This window comes from Chiloscyllium punctatum, chromosome 11 (genome assembly GCF_047496795.1).
Source record: "Chiloscyllium punctatum isolate Juve2018m chromosome 11, sChiPun1.3, whole genome shotgun sequence".
Classification (NCBI taxonomy): Eukaryota; Metazoa; Chordata; class Chondrichthyes; order Orectolobiformes; family Hemiscylliidae; genus Chiloscyllium; species Chiloscyllium punctatum.
In genome coordinates this window covers 70416723-70439492 of record NC_092749.1, presented here as the reverse complement: position 1 = coordinate 70439492, position 22770 = coordinate 70416723, and the positions used below count along the sequence as shown (strand labels likewise).

General features: G+C 41.2%; 1 protein-coding gene across 6 annotated transcripts in view; it reads left to right on the top strand.

Annotated features, from left to right (window-relative positions):
• The first annotated feature begins 668 nt into the window (after positions 1 to 668).
• Positions 669 to 22770, top strand: part of LOC140483081 (exportin-1) — a 78309-nt gene continuing 56207 nt past the window's right edge. Inside the window, exons 1-5 of one of the 6 annotated variants that reach the window (XM_072581010.1) lie at positions 684 to 1226; positions 2418 to 2527; positions 3387 to 3544; positions 15828 to 15929; positions 18468 to 18540. In XM_072581010.1, coding sequence (XP_072437111.1) covers positions 3419 to 3544; positions 15828 to 15929; positions 18468 to 18540 — 301 coding nt within the window. In that variant the 5' untranslated portion in view covers positions 684 to 1226; positions 2418 to 2527; positions 3387 to 3418. Of the gene's footprint in view, positions 1227 to 1294; positions 1828 to 2417; positions 2528 to 3386; positions 3545 to 15827; positions 15930 to 18467; positions 18541 to 22770 lie in introns of those variants that run through there. The other 5 variants (XM_072581005.1, XM_072581007.1, XM_072581008.1 and 2 more) reach the window with 5 other exon arrangements.

Below are 22770 nucleotides of genomic sequence, written 5' to 3'. Positions count from 1 at the left end.
GAACTCTATTTCCAAGGCAATGTCATTATTCACCATCAATATCTACACACAGATACCAATAAAATCAGTTAAACTTTGCATTGCTGAATCTGTTTTTTTTGCGCACAGACCTCTAAAGTACTGTGAGGCTTTTAAAAAGTAAAACAGGGCGGGGATTGGGGAACTGGCTACTTATCTAAGTAGACACGCACAACTGATTATGTCAACTAAAATAAAAATAAAGAACTGCGGGCGCTGGAAATCCGAAACAAAAACAGAAAGCGCTGGAGAAACTGGCAGCATTAGTGGAGAGAAAATCTGATCGTTTTTTTTCCCTCTCCACAGACACTGCCAGAGCTGCTCAGTTTCCCCAGCACTTTCTGTTTCCGTTTGTGACCATATAAACTTATGCTTCTCCCGGTAGTCTAAACACGAATTTGCCAGGTCCGCATCTTTGCCCCGTCAAATAATGCTCAGTAACAACACCAGCTCCAAGAGGCCGACTCCCAGCGAAAACGCAGCGGACGACTGCTCCCAGGCAGCGACCTGAGGACAGTGTGTGTTTTTTTTTGGAGTCATCTCGCGTACATGCGGACGAGCCTCATGTTCCCAAACGTCTGTTTGACAGCGCCCGTGCGTCGTGACGTAGGACGCGGCGCGACTGGTCTGTTTGTGATACTGACGCCCTATCGGCAGAAAACTAAACCGAGATGGAATCTCCCAGTCTGAACCGGTTACAACCAGTTACTAGTTTTGCCAGAGAAGCTTTCGAGGTTGTTAGTAGAACACGGTCTGCTACAAAAACGCTCTCGAAACATGAATCGGAAGAGATAAAAAATCTTTCTGAAAAAAAGTAAATTAAGCATCGGGCATGGCGGTTGTTTTCATTTTTGTTAAATTGTTATAATTATTAACTCGCACAGTTTAACAAATTTGCAGAGGAGTGAGTGTTCCAAATTGTGGCTGATTAGCTCAAGTACTTTCTTTTTTATGCTTTTCGTGTTTGGACCAAGAGAAGCAAAAAAAGGGAAGAGCGAACCTTGAGCGTGTGCTTGTATTTTTTTTTAAATTCCCGCCATTTGATTTTTTTTCCGTCTTGCCCCCTTCCCTCCCCTGTTCAACCGAACTACTGTGTGTTGGGTAAGATCTTTTTTAAAAAAAAAGGTTGCTGAGTCGGTGTGTGGTGGAAGCTCGTTCATTTAGACTGAAGGAGGCTAGCAGTTTAACCAAATCCAAAACCATTTTGGGTGAGTGTTAATAAGTTTTAAGATTCTTTCTGCGCTGGTGCTGCCGCCGAGGCCTGGCTGCAAACTCAAACTGTGCCGAGGGAAAGGCCTGCACGACCCGAGTTTACCACACGGAGCCGCTGTGTGGGGGTAGTGCGACCACCAAATAAAAAAACTCGAATGGGATTGGGGAGTGGGGCCGGCGGGAAGGAGATAGTAAACACTGGCATGGGGAGTTAAGCACTTTAGGTCGCTATAACTATAAACATTTTAAATCCTACTGAGTGCGTCTGACCACTGGTTTTTTTGAGATCTGGAGTGGAACGTTCCAGAAATAACGGCCGAGGTTCGGCTGCGGAATCACTGCGCCTCCCAATCACGTGATGGTCTCGCCATGCTCCGATTCTGAGGGAGGGGACTCCTTAGGAAGTGTGTTTATTTTAAGAGGCATTATTACTACGGTGTATACGTATACCGTGTTTTGGTAAACAGTTTTTGGACGCTTTTAATATTGCGAATTTCCCTTGAAAGCACACTTGACTAATTGACAAGTCTGGGTTCTGGATGCTTTTTATTATTAATACAAAGCAAGCTCAATCATGCTAGTGCCATCACTTTTCAGGTAAGATGGGTAGGCCTTGAGGTACTTTGTAAGCGGTTTAGTATAGAAATTTCTTTAGCAGTTATAAATTGTCAATTTATAACTGCTTACATTTAAAACCATTTAAGTGGAGCAAGAAACTGGACAATGGCACATTGTGTATATCAGAATATTTGTCGTTTAAGCTGATCTTTTGCTTCATACATTAAATCTTACCAAAGTTCCTTCTGTATGCGCAAAGCCTTCAGTTGACTTAAGGGGGGTTGTTTCTTTGAGTTGATCCATGCTCCTGCTAAAGTAAGATGAGCAATAATGGAGAATTCAAACATTGGAGCACTTTGAAAGTTAGATGTGAGTTCTTTCTTTAACATGTTTCTGCACATTCAAGTACTGAATTGATGACTTGGTGTCTAGCAGAATGTTGAATTTCATAGTACTGTAAAGCAGATGGCTAGGTTTTTAGACTTTCAAAGTAATTTTCTCACCCTCGATCCCATTCGGGGCTGGGGGAGGTCATTTTGCAGCCTGTTGTTATCTATAATATATTTGTTAATTCAACTTTGTGCATAACTTAATTTAAAATGTGTACATTTGCCAACGTTTTTTTCCAGTTTACACCTTTTCCTGAAGATGTTGACTCGTACTGGGGGTACTGTTCCACAGCGCTGGGCATCCTCTGGTATCTTGCCCAAGTGGCTACTGTTCAGTGCCAGCCTAGACAGTGAGTGTTGGCAGGCTATTTCACTGTGGGGTATCACATCTGAATGCAGTCCTGTCCTTGCCTGACATCCACAGTGTACATTCCAGTCGCAGTCACTGCACTTTGACAGGAGTGAGACTCCTTTTGTTTTGTTTTTGTGTCCTCTTTTCTCCCTGTTATTGTCCTGGGATGCTGGGATAGTTGTAAAACAGGGAAGTGACCTTTAGCTTGTTTTAAACAGTGTTAAAACCTCGTCTGAAATCAAGTAATTTAGTAAACTGCAGGTGGAAACTCTTCAAAAGAACATTTGGTTCATGAGTTTACCCACTTGTGCATGCCAATTTATTTTTTAAACTTTTAAGTAGACGTTATAAAAATAGAGGGAAAAGTTAGTTGGTTGCAAGTAGGGCATCTTCCCATCCTTAATGAACTGTATCTGTGGCCAGAAGTGACCTAATGATATTGTAGTTCAGATGGAAGAATTCTTGACTGGCGGTTGTTCAGTCAGTAGTGAAAAGTTTCCAAGGCAGCTTGTGACTTGGAACTTGGTTCTATGTTGTGTTTAATGTCTGTTTGTATTTAAAAAAACGTATTCTAAGATAAACTCTTGTTTATCTTCACTCTTATCTCTTCTGCCTCCAGTTTGACTGTAGGTTTGCAATCTATACAAATATGGTACATTTGAACAAGACGGTGAGTCTTGTGATACAGTTTAAAAGGATAATAATTGGCTGTGTTTTGATTTTAAGTTTGGTATTGTTGTCATCTTGGCTTCTTTGTTTCTGTAACTTTTTTTTTCTTTTGTTGCTTTCTGATTGAAGACTGTCACTTGTGTGTTTGTCAACAAATGTTTAACTGTTTTTGTTTTAATTTTATTTAGGAATTGCATCAAGTTATTTCTTGCAGTAATCTATGCCAGCCATAATGACAATTTTGGCAGACCATGCAGCTCGCCAGCTGCTGGACTTCACTCAGAAGCTTGATATAAATCTTCTGGATAATGTGGTGAATTGCTTGTATCACGGAGAAGGTGCACAGGTAACACAGTCAATTTAAATTAAATTCACCCAGTTAATATCAGTTTATTTTAATAAATAAGCATTTAGTAATGCAAAATGAGTTTTGCTGAAAAAAACTGTTAAAGCTTTTAGTCTTGTAGTTATCAGGATAATTCACAAGAATATTCGAAATTCACATGACTGTGTGGAGTTTGCATTCTTTCCCTGTGTTTGCGTGATTTTCTACTGGGTGCACCGGTTTCCTCCCACAATCCAAAAATGCGCAAGTTAGGTGAATTGCACATGCTACATTGTCCGTAGTGTCTAGGGATGTGCAGGCTGGGCAGATTAATTATGGTGAATGTGGGATTACGGGGATAGGGTGGGGATCTGGGTTTGGATGGGATGCTCTTCAGAAGGTCGGTGCAGACTCGATGGGTTGAGCAACCTCTTTCTAAACTGTAGGAATTCTATTTCATAGCCAACTGCCGCCGCGACATTAACAGCCTCAACTTCTCCACCCCTCTCATCCACTCCAACCTCTCACCCTCGGAACGTGCAGCCCTCCACTCCCTCCGTTCCAACCCCAACCTCACTATCAAACCAGCAGACAAGGGAGGTGCGGTAGTAGTTTGGCGCACCGATCTTTACACCGCTGAGGCTAAACGCCAGCTCGCGGACACCACCTCCTACTGCCCCCTTGAACATGACCCCACCTCCCACCACCAAACCATCATTTCCCAGACCATCCATAACCTCATCACCTCAGGGGATCTCCCATCCACCGCCTCCAACCTCATAATCCCACAACCCCGCACCGCCCGTTTCTACCTCCTGCCCAAAATCCACAAACCTGACTGCCTCGGCAGACCCATTGTCTCAGCCTGCTCCCTCCCCACCGAACTCATCTCTGCATACCTCGACATGGTCCTGTCCCTATTAGTTCAAGAACTCCCCACCTACGTTCAGAACACCACCCACGCCCTCCACCTCCTCCATGATTTTCGCTTCCCCGGTCCCCAACGCCTTATCTTCACCATGGACATCTGGTCCCTGTACACCTCCATCCCCCATCACGAAGGACTCAAAGCCCTCCGCTTCTTCCTTTCCCGCCGTACCAACCAGTACCCTTCCACTGACACCCTCCTTCGACTGACTGAACTGGTCCTCACCCTGAACAACTTCTCTTTCCAATCCTCCCACTTCCTCCAAACCAAAGGAGTAGCCATGGGCACCCGCATGGGCCCCAGCGATGCCTGCCTCTTCGTAGGATATGTGGAACAGTCCATCTTCCGCAGCTACACTGGCACCACTCCCCACCTTTTCCTCCGCTACATCGATGACTGTATCGGCGCTGACTCGTGCTCCCACGAGGAGGTTGAACAGTTCATCCACTTTACCAACACCTTCCAACACCTTCTACCCCGACCTCAAATTCACCTGGACCGTCTCAGACTCCTCCCTCCCCTTCCTAGACCTTTCCATTTCTATCTCTGGCGACCGAATCAACACGGACATTTACTATAAACCGACCGACTCCCACAGCTACCTAGACTACACCACCTCCCACCCTGCCCCTGTAAAAATGCCATCCCATATTCCCAATTCCTTCGTCTCCTCCGCATCTGCTCCCAGGAGGACCAGTTCCAAAACCGTACAACCCAGGTGGCCTCCTTCTTCAAGGACTGCAATTTCCCCCCAGACGTGGTCGACGATGCCCTCCACTGCATCTCTTCCACTTCCCGCTCCTCCGCCCTTGAGCCCTGCCCCTCCAACCGCCACCAGGGCAGAACCCCACTGGTCCTCACCTACCATCCCACCAACCTCCATGTACAGCGTATCATCCGTCATCATTTCCACCACCTCCAAACGGACCCCACCACCAGGGATATATTTCCCTTCCCTCCCCTATCGGTGTTCCGAAAAGACCACTCCCTCCGTGACTCCCGCAATTCAGATAATCTGAGTTCCTGTTTTTTGCTATTGAAGTGGATAACCTCAGATTCATCCACATTATACTTCATCTGTCATGCTTTTGCCCACTCAGTCAACTTGACCAGAGAAACTGAAGCTTCTCTGCGTTCTTCTCTCAGTTCATTCTCTCAACCAGCGTTGTCTTTTTCAAACTCTTGAGACATCGTATTTATTTCACTTACCTAAATCATTTAATATATACTGTGAATAGCTGGAGTCCTAGCACTAGTCCTTCCAGCACCGCAGTAGTCACTGCTTGCCACTCGAGAAAAAACATGTTTATTCCTATTTTGTTTCCTAACTACCAAACGGTTTTCTATCTCAGACAGTGCATAACCACTAATCCCATGCTGTTTACTTCTACATACTGGTCTCTTATGAGGCATCTTATTAAAAGCCTTTTGAATGAAGATTCAAATAAGCCACAACCACTGCTCCCTCTTACCTACTCTAATAGTTTTATTCTCAAAAGAATTTCAATATATTTGTCAAGAATGATTCCTGTTTCATATTGTTCAGTGCATAGGCACTATTCCAGAGTGTACAGAATCTTGAAACTTGGCATCCACAATATCTCCAAGCCATTTCCTTTGGTATTGAGATTATTGGGTTTTGGGGATTTACCAGCCTATATTCCCATCAATTTTACCCCTGTAGTTTCCCCACTAATACAGATTTCCTTCAGTTCCTCCCCTCAATTACAATATTTTTGGGATGGTATTTTTGTCTCCCTTTTATGAAGACCAAACCAAAATATGTGTTTAATTGGTCTGCTATCTCTTTCTTTCCTATTACATTTCTGCTTCTGTCTGTAGAGTACCTGCATTTACATTGACTGTTCTTTTTCTCTTCACACACCTGTAGAAGATTTCACACTCATTTAGTTGCATGTTATTTTTCCCCCTCTTGATCAGTCCCTTAATCATCATTAATGCCAACAAATCTCAATGGCGATATCGCTTTCAACCAGTCAGCAGTGCCATGCAGTAAAAATGCTGGGTTCTCTGTTTATTGGTAGTTTTAAGTTGTCCTGATGAGTGCACGTCATAATCTGTCCTTTTTAGCAATATATGACAAATGCATTTCATAGTAGCTTGGAAAGAGAGAGGTTGAATAGTGCCAGAATTTAGGTTAGCATATTTTGAACAAGTATTGGAATTTATAAACCAGGTGGGTTAATGTTGATAATAGGAACGGCAGAAGAACCTATTCTCAATTATGTAATAGAAAATTTGGAGCAGAAATAATGGCAAGACTCTTGGCATTTACTGCTATTAAACATTAAAGCCTATTGCATTTTTCTTTGTTGGACAGAGCCCTTTAACTCCATTTCTGCCAACAGTACAAGCACAAATTGTCTGGTAATTTATCACCTTGCTGTGCACAAATAACTGTGATAACATTTCAAAAATTTTAATTTGCTATGCAATCCTTTAAAGGTGTCCTGAGGTTATGCTGACTATGGAACAGGAACTACAAAGTCATTGTTAGAGATTTATTATCCTGTCTTGCTGGTCAGAGATCTCCTTTATGCAAATCTAATCCCATTGTTTAAGACAGAAGAGAGAGAGAACTGGGAACTACAGATCTGCTAGTGCGATATCAAGAGGTTAAATACTAGAAGCGATTATAGAGGATGTGATTACAGGATATGTAAAAATAATAATTGTCTAATTGGACAGTATCAATATGGATAAATGAAGGGAAATTTTTATTACTAGCAGAATGGATAAGGGAAAGCAGTTGGTGTGATGTATTTGGAGTTTCAGATAAAGGGAGGTTGGTGAACAAAATTAAACTGCATTAGACTGCGAGTTGTATACTAGCATAAATTGAGGATTGGTTAACTGGCAGAAAGCTTTCTCTGGTTGGCCAGATATCACTAGTGGGATACCAGAAGGATCAGTACTTGGACTCCATGGTCTTCATGGTTTATGTCAATGATTTCATTGTAGAATGTACTGTTTTCAAGTTGCCACCAAGTTTTATAAAATCTGAAAATGAGTTGTATGGAAGTTACAGAAGCTTCAAGGGAAGTTAGGCTGTGTGTTTGGGCAGGTTAATTGTGAAGTTATTCATTTTGGTAGGTGGTACAAAAGGAGCAGAGTATTTTGTTCTTTTATAAAATGCAAAATGGGGTGCATGCTCCAGTGATATTATTGCTAGACCAGCAATCTAGGGGCCTAGTTAATATGCTGGGGACCTGGGTTTGAATCTCCCCACAACAGGTGGTGGAATTTGAATCCAATAAAAATTACCGTGAAAACACTGTAGATTGTCGTGAAACCCGTTTGGTTCATGAATGTCCTTGCCTTGTCTGGCCTACGTGTGACTCCAGTCTCACTTGAATGAGGTTGACTCTTAACTGCCCTCCCAAAAGGCCTAGCAAGCCAGTTGCATTTACCTCTGGAAAGGACAAAAGAAATAAAACTGGATGAACAACCTGGCATTGACTTAAGGCACCAGAAACAACAATGGCAAACAGCCCTGTCAGTCCTGCAAAGTCCTTATTAACATCTGGGGGGGGCTGATGTCAAAATTGGGAGAGCTGTCTCAGACTGGCCAAGCTGCAGCCTAACATAATCATACTCTCAGAATTATTCCCTGCAAACAATGCTCCAGACAATGCTATCGCCAAAAGGGATCTACTTGATTTACACCACGTCCACAAATATTCACTTCCTCAACTGATGCTCTGTAGCACCCAACGTGTACCAACCAGAAGACGCAATGCAGAAATTCACTAAAACTCCATTGACAGCACATTCCAAACCCATGGCAAACAACCATCTAGAAAGACAAAGGCAGCAGATAAAATGGAATGTCACCACCTGCATGTTCTCCTCCAAGATACTATCCTGACTTAGAAATAGAGTTCTCAGTTGGGCAGTTGGTTTATTATGCAGAGTGGTTCCAATAACAGAGGTTCAGTTCTCAAACAGATTGAGATTACTCTAAAGGCTAAGCTTTCAAGCTTTCCCCTTGCCTGAGGGATAGTGACACTCAGGTTAATCATGTTGATTTGAGAGAGCACCCCTATGGTCTTGTAGGACCGTGGTGAGAAAATAAAATTGCCATTCCTTCAGTGTCACTGGGTCAGAATCCTAGAATGTCCTCCTGTAATGGCTTTGTGGTTGTACCAGTGCCAAATAGATTGCAGCAGTTCAAAAAAGCAGCTCACCACAATCTTCTGAGAGGCAACGAGGGAGAGGCAGTAAGTACTGGCTCAGCCAGTGACACTGATATCCCATTAGTGACTTAAAATAAATCATTGCCGTAAAGGAGTCAGTAGCCACAGTGCACATGGCCACTATAAAAATATGTCGAGCCATGAAGTATCATTCTTAACAGATCTGTGAACATTTTAGTTAGAATTTTGCACATATGTGCAGACTGGAACAAATGACAAAGTTTAATTAAAAGTTCTATTACTTGATGTTACTGGACCTCTGATTTGACAGCAAAATAGGACAGTGTTAGGAAAGGGTTTGCAATTGAACTTCAAGCACATTGGACAATGAGAAGAGGGGCTGTTATTACAGGACTGGAGGTGTTATATCTGAATGCACACAGTATAAGGAATAAAGTAAATGAGCTTGTGGCATTGATCAAAATTGGCAGGTATGATGGGGGCAAAAAAAGACAATCCTGACGTGGCTGTAAGGGGATCAGGATTGGGAGCTGAATATTGAAGGATATACATCCTATTGAAAAGATAGGCTGGTGGGCAGAGGGGGTGGAGTTGCCTTATTCGTAAGAAATGAAATTAAATCAATAGTAAGAAACGAAGTAGGGTCGGATGGTGTAGGATCTGTGTGGGTAGAATTGAGGAACTGCAAAGGTAAAGCAAAGCATAGTTGGAGTTACTTTTAGGCCTCCAAACAGTAATCAGGAGCTGGGGCACAAGGAGATAGGAAAGATGTATAGGAAAGGCAAAGTTAGTGATCACAGTATGTGATTTCAATATGCAGGTGGACTGGGAAAATCAGGTTGGTAGTTGATTGCAAGGAAAGGAATTCGTGGAATGCCTACAAGATGGCTTTTTGGAGCAGCTTGTGGTGGACCCCATTAGGAAACAGACTGGATTTAGTGTTGTGCAATGAGGCAGACTTGATAAAGGATCTTAAGGTGAAGGAACCCTTTGGAGGCTGTGATCATAATATGATTGAATTTGCACTGCAGTTTGAGAGGGAGAAGATAGAATCAGAAGTGATGGTATTAAAGCTGAATAAAGGTAACTACAGAGGCATGATGGAGCAGTTGGGTAGAATTGACTGGGAAAGGAGCCGAACAGGAAAGACAGTGGAATAGCAGTGGCAGGAGTTTCTGGGAGTAATTCAGGAGACACAGCAGAGATTCCTCCCAATGGGGAAAAATACAGGGAGAATGAGGCAATCATGGCTGACTGGGGAAGTCAGGGACAGCATAAAAGCAAAAGAGAAAGCATAAAATGTGGCTAAGGGGGTTGGGAAGCTTACAAAGACCGATTTTAAAAAAAAAGTGAGGCAGAAGATTAAATATGAGGGAAGCTAGCCAGTAGTATAAAGGAAGATTTGAGTTTCTTTAGATATATAAAGGGAAAAAGTGGATATTTGGCTGCTGGAAAATTACTCTACAGAAATAGTGGGGAACAAGGAAATGACTGAAGAATTGAATAATTACTTCACAATAGTCTTCACGGTGGAAGACATGAGTTACATCCCAAAAATTCAAGTGAGGAGGCAGATCTGAGAATGGTGACCATCACCAAGGAGAAGGTGCTAGAAAAACTGAATTGCCTGAAGGTGGATAAATAACGTGGACCAGGTGGACTACACCACAGAGTTCTTAAGGGAGATAGCTGAAGAGATAACAGAGGCATTAGTGGTGATCTTTTGGGAATCGCTAGAGTCAGGGAGGGTTCCAGACGACTAGAAGACCAATAATGTGACATCCCTGTTTAAAAAGAGTGAGGCAAAAGATGGAAAATTACAGACTGATTAGCCTAACCTTTGCTGTGGGTAAGATCTTGGAATCCATTGTGATGGCTGAGATTTCTGAATACTTGGAAGTGTATGGTAAAATAGGGTAGTGTCAACATGGTTTCATCAAGGGGAGGTCATGCCTGACAAATCTGCTAGAATTCTTTGAGGAAGTAATGAGCATGTTAGACCAAGAAGATCCAATGGATTTTTATCTACCTGGTTGTCAAGAAGGCCTTTGACAAGGTGCCTCGCAGGAGCCTACTGAGTAAGAGAAGGGCCCATGGTTTTAGAGGCAAGTGTTAACGTGGATAGAAGCTTGTCTGTATGGCAGAAAGTAGAGAGTGGGGATAAAAGGGTCCTTCTCAGGGTGGCAGCTGGTGACAAGTGGTGTTCTGCAAGGCTGTGTTCAGAACACAACTTTTCAGTTTATACATTAGCGATCTAAGATGAAGGAACTGAAGGTATTCTGTCTACATTTGTATACAGTACAAAGATAGGTAGAGGAACTGGTAGCATTGAGGAGGTGGGGAGGCTGCAGAAGGATTTGGACTGGTTAGGAGAATGAGCAAAGAGGTGGCAGATGGATTACAATGTGGGAAAGTGTAAGGTCATGCACTTGGTAGAAACAATTGAGGCACATACTATTATCTAAATGGGGAGAAAATTCAGAAATCTGAAGTGCAACGAGACTTGGGAGTTCTAGTCCAAGATTCTCTGACTCAACCTGTAAGTTTACCTTCAGTAGTTAGGGCGGTAAATGCAACAATGGCATTTATTTTGAGGACTTGAATATAAAAGCAGGGATGTACTTCTGCGGCTCTATAGCATTCTGGTCAGACCACATTTGGAGTACCATGGACAGTTTTGGGCTTCATGTCTCAGGATGTACTGGCGTTGGAGCATGCTTAGAGGAGGCTCATTAGAATGGTCGCAGGAATGAAAAGCTTGACATATAGGATGTAGGAGAGGAAGTAAGGCCATTCAGCCCATCGACTCCACTCCACTACTTAATCATGGCTGATGAGCATTTCAACTCCACTTACCCTCCCTCTCCCCATCGACCTTAATTCCTTGCGAGATGAAGAATTTGTCAAACTCTGCCATGAAGACATTTAATGTCCTGCGCTCCGTGGCAATGAATTCCATAGGCCCGTTTCTTCTCTGGCTGAAGAAATGTTCCTCATTTCTGTTCTAAATTTACCCCCTCTAATTCTAAGGCTGTGCCACTGGTTCTTGTCTCCCTGCCTAATGGAAACAATGTCTGAGTGTCCACCCTTTCTAAACCATGCATCATCATCTAAGTTTCCATTAGATCTCCCATCAACCTTCTAAACTCAATGAATACAATCCCAGGATCCTGATCCATTCATCGTCGGTTAGGCCTACCATTCCAGGGATCATCTTGTGAATCTCCGCTGGACATGCTCCAGTGCCAGTATGTCCTTCCTGAGGCGTGAGACCTAAAATTTGGCACAGTGTTCTAAATAGGCCCCATTTAGAGCTTTATAAAGTCCCAGAAGCACCTCGCTGCTTTTATGTTCCAACTCTCTTGAGATAAATGATGACATTACATTCGCTTTCTTAATAACACACTTAACTTGCAAGTTAACCTTTACAGAATCCTGGACTAGCACTTCCAGATCCCTTTATACTTCGGGTGTATGAATTTTCTCACTGTTCAGAAAATAGTCCATCCCTGTATTTTTTTTCCAAAATGCAAGACCTTGCATTTGCTCAGGTTGAAGGATATAAAAAAAAGTTTGAGGACTCTGAGCCTGTACTCAATGGAGTTTAGAATGATAAGGGGGAATCTAATTGAAACTTACAGAATACTGAATGCCCTGGACACGGTAGATGTTGGGAAAATGTTTCCGTTGGTAGGAGAGACTAGGACCTGAGGGCGCAACCTTAGAGTAAAAGGTGGATCTTTTTAGAACCGAAATAAGGAGAAATGTTTTCAGCTAGTGAGTTGTAAATCTATGAAATTCATTGCCATAGAAGGCTATGGAGGCTAGGTCATTGAGTATATTTAAGACTGAGATAGATATGTTCTTGAGGATCAAGGGTTACAGGGAGAAAGCAGGAGAATGGGGTTGAGAAACTTATCAGCCAAAATTGAATGGCCTAATTTCTGCTTCTGTGTCTTACGGTCTAAAATGTTGGTGTCGCCAATACATTTGTTATGTCAGGGGATATACTGGCAATGCCACTGGTCTAGTCATCCAAATGTCCCTTCTGCTGTGTGGACATCAGTTGAGATCTGACTGCAGCCGTTGTTTGAATTTAGGGTTGGGATTCAGGGAGGTAGTGAGGAACGAGATCGGTCTGAGACTGGTACAGTTGAGAAAAAAGTGAGTCAAATCGTCAGGGCAGGCAGGGACAAAGCACTGAACAAGGTAGGACTGATAAATTAAACTGCATTTATTTCAGTGCAAGAGGCCTAACAAGGAAGGCAGATGAACTCAAGGCATGGTTACGAACGTGGGACTGGGATATCATAGCAATTACAGAAATGTGGCTCAGGGATGGACATGACTGGCAACTTAACGTTCCAGTATTCAAGTGCTACAGGAAGGACAGAAAGGGAGGCAAAAGAGAAGGGGGAATGGCCTTTTTGATAAGGGATAGCATTGCAGCTGTACTGGGGGAGCATATTCCTGGAAATGCATCCAGGGGAGTTATTTGGGTTAAACTGAGAAATAGGAAAGGGATGATCACCTTATTAAGATTATATTATAGACCCCCTAATAGTCAGAGGGAAATTGAGAAACAAATTTGTAAGGAGATCTCCGTTATCTGTAAGAATAATAGGGTGGTATGGTAGGGGATTTTAACGTTCCAAACGTTGACTGGGACTGCCATAGTGTTAAGGGTTTAGAGTGTACAAGAAAATTTTCTGATTCAGTACCTGAATGTATCTACTAAAGAGAGTCCAAAACTTGACCTGCTCTTGGTAAATAAGACAAGGCAGGTGACTGAGGTGCCAGTGGGGGAGCGCAGGTTCAGGGACTGCTGGAAAATGGGAAGCCTTCAGAAATTAGATAACGAGAATCCAGAGACCATATATTCCTGTTAGAATAAAAGGAAAGGTTGGTAGGTGTAGGGAATGCTGGATGCCTAAAGATATTCAGGGTTTGATTAAGAAAAAGAAGGAAGCATGTCAGGTATAACAAGATAGATCGAATGAATCCTTAGAGTCTAATGGCAGTAGGAATATACTTGAGAGAAATCAGGAGGGCAAAAAGGGGACATGAGATAGCTTTGGCACATAAGGTTAAGGAGAATCCAAAGGGTTTTTACAACCACATTAAGGACAAAAGAGTAACTAGGGAGAGAATAGAGCCCCTCCAAGATCAGCAAGGTGACCAGTGGAGTGCCACAAGGATTGGCGCTGGCTCCACTATTCATCACTTTATATAAATGATTTGTATGTGAGCATGAGAGGTATAGTTAATAAGTTTGCAGATGGCACCAAAATTGGAAGTGTAGTGGACAGCGAAGAAGGTTACTTCAGTTACAATGGGATCTTGATCAGATGGGCCAATGGGCTGAGAAGTAGATGGAGTTTAATTTAAATAAATGTGAGGTGCTGTTTTGGGAAAGCAATTCTTAGCAGGACTGATACACTTAATGGTAAGGTCCTAGGAAGTGTTGCTGAACAAAGAGACCTTGGAGTGCAGGTTCATAGCTCCTTGAAAGTGGAGTCACCGGTAGATAGGATAGTGAAGAAGGTGTTGGGTATGCTTTCCTTTATTGGTCAGAGAGTATTGAGTACAGGAGTTGGAAGGTCATGTTGCGACTGTACAGGACGTTGGTTAGGCCACTGTTGGAATATTGCGTGCAGTTATGGCCTTCCTATCGGAAGGATGTTGTGAGACTTGAAGGGGTTCAGAAAAGATTTATAAAGATGTTGCCAGAGTTGGAAGAGTTTGAGCCATCGGGATAGGTTGAACAGGCTGGGGCTGTTTTTCCCTGGAGCATTGGAGGTTGAGGGGTGACCTTACAGAGGTTTATAAAATCATGAGGGGCATGGATAGGATAAATAGACAAAGTCTCTTCCCTGGAGAGGGGGAAACTAGAAACAGAAGGCATAGGTTTAGGGTGCAAGGGGAAAGATATAAAAGAGACCTAAGCGCAACTTTTTCATGCAGAGGGTGGTACGTGTATGGAATGAGCTACCAGAGGAAGTGGTGGAGGTTCATACTTGGACTGAAGGGTCTGTTTCCATGCTGTACATCTCTGTGACTTTATGCCCTTTTAAGGAAGGGAGTCTGTCACCCTTACCTGGTCGTCTTCAAATCTGATTCTTGATCCACAACAATGTGGTTGATTCAACTCTCCTCTGAGTCGAAGGGCTCCTGCCGGAAACGTCAATTCTCCTACTCCTTGGATGTTGCCTGGCCTGCTGTGCTTTTCCAGCACCACACTCTCAACTCTGATCTCCAGCATCTGCAGCCATCACCTTCTCCTATCCTCTGAATTAGCCTAGCAAGCCACTCCATTCAAGAGCAGTTAGGGATGTCACACATGCCCATCTTATGAAAGAGTTAAGTGTTATTTAACAAAGTCCTCATTAACAGGCCACTCGAACTGTGTCTAGTGAAACCTGGTGGAAATTGAATTGGCTGTCTTGATATTTTGTAGATAATGGATTGATATTCATGGGAATGATGTTTTACATATTATGAGCACAAAGCTGCAAGATCAGTAAATGAATTGTGCATTCCTCTAAACATTCTAAATTTTGAAATCACCACTTTGCAACAAACTTGCTGTGTTTTCGGTAGGTTTGTTTGGGATGTTGCTAAACCACCCACACAGGTGAAATTGGTAAAGGAGAAATTATAAGAGTTTGCTAAACATTAACATCTTATGGCTGAGAGGCAAGGTTCAGACAGTTAATGCTTTCCTTCCAAATCTACCAGTTGGTTTGGAAGTCTGTTTCACCAGTTTGATATAATGTTCAATACCTTGAATAAGTGTGAGTCTTTCTTGACAGTAACTTAAAATTTTTTCAAAGACCTTGGGTTATTCAAGTTTGTTTGGTAGTTTCTTGCTCCTTTAGTCCAAGCTGCTGTTTCTGAGTCAGAGACCCCACCAAATAGAATTATAAATTTTCAGGTAATTATTGTTGCTCTTAAAGAAAAATTGTTTTCAGTGTTGTGAACTTTAATAATTCTTCTATGATAATTAGTGCTACCCTGATTTTCAACATCCAAAGCTATGTTATCTGCTCTGCAGGATTTGCTAATGCTATATTTTGTTAATTTGATGTGGTTATAGTGACTTTACAACTGTATGGAATAATGGTTAATGACTTCTTGTTATGTTACTTTGTTTTGTACCCTCATTCAAAGTAATTGTAGGATTTTTTTCTTCTAATAGCAAAGAATGGCACAGGAGGTCTTAACCCATTTAAAGGAGCATCCTGATGCTTGGACTAGAGTTGACACTATTTTGGAATTTTCACAAAATATGAACACAAAAGTAAGTGATATGTTTAAGAAATCTTCTGAATCTTGAATTTGGTAAACATTTGGGAAATACAATTTAGCAAATTTTAAGCTATTTTTGTACTAGGTTTGAAGGAGTTTAGATGTTTGCATGGCCGCATAGCAGTTGTGTGAGCCATTTTTAAAAAAAAAGTACCATTGAGCTAAGATACATTTTGTTTCAGTTTCTGAACTCAAAAAACTGGCTGTACAGGTATGAAGTGAACCTAAAGTATAATTAGCTATTGTATTGATAATATTCTGGACAACAGTGTTAATTTGGGTGGGTTCTGAAAAAGTCTTCACTCTTGCCAAACAATCTAGTGGAATGTAGGCTTATTTTGGATCATCTATTCTAATAGTTGTCTTGTTTGGAAGCACAGCACCACCACTCATTGATTTTTCAGGGTAATTTGTAGTGAACTAACTGATTTTATTTTTCAAAAAAATGCAATTTTTTCCTAAGAATAGTGCAGATGCTGGAAATCATAGCTAAAAGTGATATTACCGGACCCATTGAGTATTTCCAACATTTTATTTTTATTTCACTTTTTTGTGTGATTTGCTCATGGGGATCTAGCACAAAACAGTACTTTTAAATTATCTAATTGTAGTACCTGTCAAATGAATTGGCAAAGATTTATAAAAAAATTAGAAGGGAATCTGCTCTATTTAATATTTTTGCAAAAGTTAAGCTTGATGTTGGATACATCTAGGACTTCCTCAAAGTTAGGTCTAAATGAAATGCAGGTGTTTGCCTTGTTTTCTTGCCTGTTACGTTGCTTTGTTACTGACCGTTATTACTAATTTTTAAGCCGATTTGTCAACAGTATTTGTAAAACTCTCAAAATTGTATCTTGTGACAAATGAGATGATTAGAGGAACAGACAAAACTGAAGGTAAAGAATTTCTTGAATACCTAAAATTAAAATCATTGCTAAATTTTATGCGCTGATATTTGGCTTTATTCAGTTTTATGCGTCACTTTATTTTTAGATTTTTATACAAATTGTTAATGTTATTTGACATTAATCATAATATTCCATTATGTTGATTGTAACAGGAAGAAAAGGGGTGTCTTCCTGTGCAACTGACACAGATAGGCTTTGGCGGCAGGCCTCCACAAGGTCTCCCCTTTTGATTCCCTTTTACTGCATTCTGTTCATCAGTTATTTTGTTTTAAGGGAAGGAATTAGTAGATAGGGAATAAATGTGTATTATTTCTCCTGTAGGGATCAGTAGTCCTATTTATTTATTTCTGCTATTCTTTTACTCACTCGCCAATAGATTTATTCTTGACATTAAGCAACCAGACCACACAATTTGTAACTGATGCCAAGTTACTAACCAATTTGATTGCTGATGTGATTTTGGCAGTATGACAAATTTTAAGATTTAGATTGTGAGGATACAACCTGTACAATTGAAGTACACCAAACATTGAATTCAAATTAATATATCCAAATTTCAATGCAGTTCAAGTACAATTATACAATCCTTTTTTTTTTCTTAATTCAAATGGATATTTAAGTTTAAACCTCTCCTTGCCACCATGCACTGTTCTTTCACTGAACTTGGTCAGGTGAATGTTTGGATCTTAGGCTATGTTGCAGTAAATGATGCATGGTGGCCCACTTCCCTCTGGGTTGCATGAGTCAAATTGGTGGTGATATGGGGGGTGGACCATTATCTGCCATCCCATCATTTAGTATGTTGCACTATATTAATCTCGATGAGACTTGAAACCTAATATAACTATCTTAATTTCTACCTTAGCCTGCCTTAGAGAAATGTCCAGAAAATTTTAAATTTTGAGACTTATTAAAAAGTATTATCTTATCATTTAACATTACTTGCTTCTGATGAGCTAATTCTGTAATTCAAAAACTTGCTTGATGCTTGGTCCAGCTTTTTGTTTAAAAGCTTATGTTTAAAGAATCAAATCTATTGCTGTACTTGCATTGCAATATATAACATTTTTGATATTTTGTACTTGCTTCATTGTTTCACTAAACATTTGATCCCTATGGTTGAAATATGGTGTTACTTAAATTAACTGATAACTAAGATTTAAATGTTTATGAATCCTAACTTAGTACTGTTATCTGGGGAAATTGAGATCTCCAGTGTAAACAACTCTGTGGGTTGTCTTGCTGTTCATGAAGAGCAACACCAGGGGGATAAGTGAGCGCTTTGTTTACAAACTGTTGGAAACTTCAGACTGTGGGACTTAGTACTGCTGAGCTATACCTACCGCATTTCTCGCTGGTGTGAGCCCTGACCAACAGCAGGACTGCTTGACAGTTTAATATTTATAGCTTTATGAAATAGCTGTAGCAATTGCATGAAATATTAATTCTCAAGCGTAAAGTACTGTAGTACATCAGATTTTGCTTTAGATTTTTTACATTAACAGAAAAGACTTTCATTAGAAATTAGAGAAATGGAAAACAAGCATTTTGAGAATGTGGTTGATATTGTTTTTAAATGCATGAAAATTAATTTTTTTCATACTGCCTTTATCTAATTACAGTACTATGCCCTGCAAATCTTGGAAAATGTAATAAAAACCAGATGGAAGATTCTGCCCAGAAATCAATGTGAAGGTAAATTACTTAATTAATATCTCTAAGATGAAAACCACTTCCCTTCCTAACTTGAGGACAGTACACAATTTAACTATGTACTGTCCTGTGTTTACTGTTCTTTTCAATCATCATTTTTGTATAGCTCACTCAATTTACCTTATGTAGCTCCATATTCATTGATATCGACACCTAATAAAAATTTGTTGGCTTCAGTTTTGAAAGCTTCCAGCTTGTCCCAGAATCAGTATGATTAGGGTAGAGTTGCGGATTTCAAATTTTGTCCCCTCTGCATTCCTTTCTTCAGGGAATATTTTCTTTTGTTTAACGTACTGACTCCTTTTAACATTTTAGCTACCTCCATCCTTAATCGTATATGTTCAAAGGAATGCTAGCCAAATTTATGCAACTATCTGCATCTAACTCTAAGTATGGTATTATTCTAATTTAATGTGTTATTCTGTTAGGTCAATATCTCCTGAGGCTCACATGGCAGCTGAATGAAGCTCCAGTAGATTTGGCAATCCATACTGCCTTTTCCTCCCTTTTTTGTAGTTGCAGCCCTTTTGAAGTAAAAGCCTTTTGGTTAAGCTTATTGCATGTACCAAAGAGTCCTAAATCTCTTTGGTGTTCAGTAGCCTATTTTCCAGATACAACATACTCATTAACAGATTCTAGTTATATCCACAGAATTGATGAACTGACTGGCCAACAGTTGCTTGGATGCATGCTCTCCCACCCTTCCAGATATTTGAATAATTTTGCTGTGAAATGGCACAAAGCAAGCTTAGAATGTTTAAGAGGATTATGGTCCAGCTAACACTTACACAATTTTCTCTCTGTATCTTAACGTACACTGGATGCAAACTGTGGAGTCCAGGATGTTACCAATCCCAAGTTGCATCATTTGGCCTTCATTAACAACATCTAATATCCAGTAGAAGTTCATTGTAGTTAGTCTTTCTGAATTCCATTGTCATGCTTTAATTGAATGAAAACTGAGAAGGATTCCTCTTAGCAACAGCTATCCATTTAATCCTTTCATTTGCCCACGGCAGTGTAAAGCTTTTCAGGACCAGATAATCTAGCACTGCATGAAAATTGTAACTGAGATCACTTTGCTCAGCTGAGCACCTAGCCTCTCAGCCATGAATTATGGTGCTATTTGGTTTGAGCAACACTGGTAATGTCATCTGAGCAGTCACCTGACATCAGAGGAAACTGTAAAATGTACTTGTCAAAATGGAATCAAATGAATTTTTGTTTTAATCGTTCTTGATATGTGGGTGACAGTGTCAAAACCACGCCTTATTGGCAATTCATTAATGCCCTTAAAGGTGATGGTGAGCCATCTTGAGCTGCTGCTGGTATGCTAAGGATGCATCCATGATTTTGGTAGGAAATCCCCTGATTTTAATCCACTAGTAAAGGTATACTATTATGCAATTAGTTTGTTCTGTGGGTTTGTAAAACCTTAACAATGCTAATCTTATTTATGTTTCCATGTACCTATTGGGAGTATGAACTGCATTACCTGTACTGTAAATATGTTTATTGTAAGAGGTTCTAAATATATGCCAGGATGGAATGCACTGCTTGAACTTAAATATGCAGCTTCACATAGGTGGATGTCATTCTTAGCTATGACCTGTTAAGGTGATTGTTAAATTTGTCTAAAGTGTGAAGATCGATGGATCCAATGTTCAGAATGCTGTAAAATGCTGAGAATATGGTATACTATCCACCTCCCTTGCCACTGAAAGTGGGCAGAGGTAATGTTTTTGCCCTTGTTTGTTAACCAGTATATACCTTACAGATAGATTTCAACAAAACTGGGTACACCTGGTGTGACTCAAGGCAGAACTGATTTGCTTTAGTAAAGCTGTGGATTTGGATCTTGGTAATTTTTAAAGGATCCACTAACACCAAGAGGTGGAGTTGACTTTTTCTTTAAGGATGTTGTGGGTTGTCTCATTTCCTGTAGTGCAATTTTTCACAGCTGTCAAATTTGATTATGTTGAATTTGGATTGGCCTGAAGCTGCCTCTGAGAGCTGGAAGCTCTTAACAAAACCGGATTTTTTTTAGTATTGTAGTTTCATAGTATCAACCAGGCAGGGGAGAAAAATCTAGAGGAAGAGTTGTATAAGTGTAATAGCATTGACCTTAAACAGCGTAGTGGAAATGCATGTTCAAATCAGTCCCCTCTGTTACATATCTGTAATAGTAATATGTCTTGAGTTAATACCTAGGATGCTGGTAGGTATAGAGAATGCTGGATGACTAAAGAAATTGAGGGTTTGGTTAAGAAAAAGAAGGAAGCATATGTCAGGTATAGACAGGATAGATCGAGTGAATCCTTAGAGTATAAAGAAAGTAGGAGTAGACTTAAGAGGGGAAATCAGGAGGGCAAAACAGGGACATGAGATAGCTTTGGCAAATAGAATTAAGGAGAATCCAAGGGGTTTTTACAAATATATTAAGGACAAAAGGGTCAGTAGGCAGAGAATAGGACCCCTCAAAGATCAGCAAGGCGGCCTTTCTGTGGAGCCACAGAAAATGGGGGAGATACTAAATGAATATTTTGCATCAGTATTTACTGTGGAAGAGGATATGGAAGATATAGACTGTAGGGAAATAGATGATGACATTTTGCAAAATGTCCAGATTACAGAGGAGGAAGTGCTGGATGTCTTGAAACGGTTAAAGGTGGATAAATCCCCAGGACCTGATCAGGTGTACCTGAGAACTCTATGGGAAGCTGGAGAAGTGATTGCTGGGCCTCTTGCTGAGATATTTGTATCATCGATAGTCACAAGTGAGGTGCCGTAAGACTGGAGGTTGGCAAACGTGGTGCCACTGTTTTAAGAAGGGCGGTAAAGACCAGCCAGGGAACTATAGACCGGTGAGCCTGACTTCGGTGGTGGGCAAGTTGTTGGAGGGAGTCCTGAGGGACAGGATGTACATGTATTTGAAAAGGCAAGGACTGATTCAGGATAGTCAACATGGCTTTGTGCGTGGGAAATCATGTCTCACAAACTTGAGTGAGTTTTTTTTGAAGAAGTAACAAAGAAGATTGATGAGGGCAGAGCAGTAGATGTGATCTATATGGACTTCAGTAAGGCGTTCGCCAAGGTTCCCCATGGGAGACCGGTTAGCAACGTTAGATCTCATGGAATACAGGGAGAACTAGCCATTTGGATACAGAACTGGCCGAAAGGTATAAGATAGAGGGTAGTGGTGGAGGGTTGTTTTTCAGACTGGAGGCCAGTGGCCAGTGGAGTGCCACAAGGATTGGTGCTGGTCCCTCTACGTTTTGTCATTTACATAAATTATTTGGATGTGAGCATAAGAGGTACAGTTAGTATGTTTGCAGATGACACCAAAATTGGAGGTGTAGTGGACAGCGAAGAGGGTTACCTCCAATTACAACAGGATCTGGACTAGATGGGCCAATGGACTGTGAAGTGGCAGATGGAGTTTAATTCCGATAAATGTGAGGTGCTGCATTTATGGAAAGCAAATCTTAGCAGGACTTATACACTTAATGGTAAGGTCCTAAGGAGTGTTGCTGAACAAAGGGACCTTGGAGTGCAGGTTCATATCTCCTTGAAAGTGGAGTTGCAGGTAGATAGAATAGTGAAGAAGGTGTTTGGTATGCTTTCCTTTATTGGTCAGAGTATTGAGTACAGGAGTTGGGAGGTCATATTGCGGCTGTACAGGACATTGGTTAGGCCACTGTTGGAATATTGCGTGCAATTCTGGTCTCCTTTCTATCGGAAAGATGTTGTGGAACTTGAAAGGGTTCAGAAAAGATTTACAAGGATGTTGCCATGGTTGGAGGATTTGAACTACAGGGAGAGGCTGAACAGGCTGGGGCTGTTTTCCCTGGAGCGTCGGAGGCTGAGGGGTGACCTTAGAGGTTTACAAAATTTATGAGGGGCATGGATAGGGTAAATAGGCAAAGTCTTTTCCCTGGGGTCGGGGAGTCCAGAACTAGAGGGCATAGGTTTAAGGTGAGAGGGGAAAGATATAAAAGACACCTAAGAGGCAACCTTTTCACGCAGAGGGTGGTACATGTCTGGAATGAGCTGCCAGAGGATGTGGTGGAGGCTGGTACAATTGCAGCATTTAAGAGGCATTTGGATGGGTATATGAATAGGAAGGGTTTGGTGGAATATGGGTCAGGTGCTGGCCGGTGGGACTAGATTGGGTTGGGATATCTGGTCGGTATGGATGGGTTGGACCGAAGG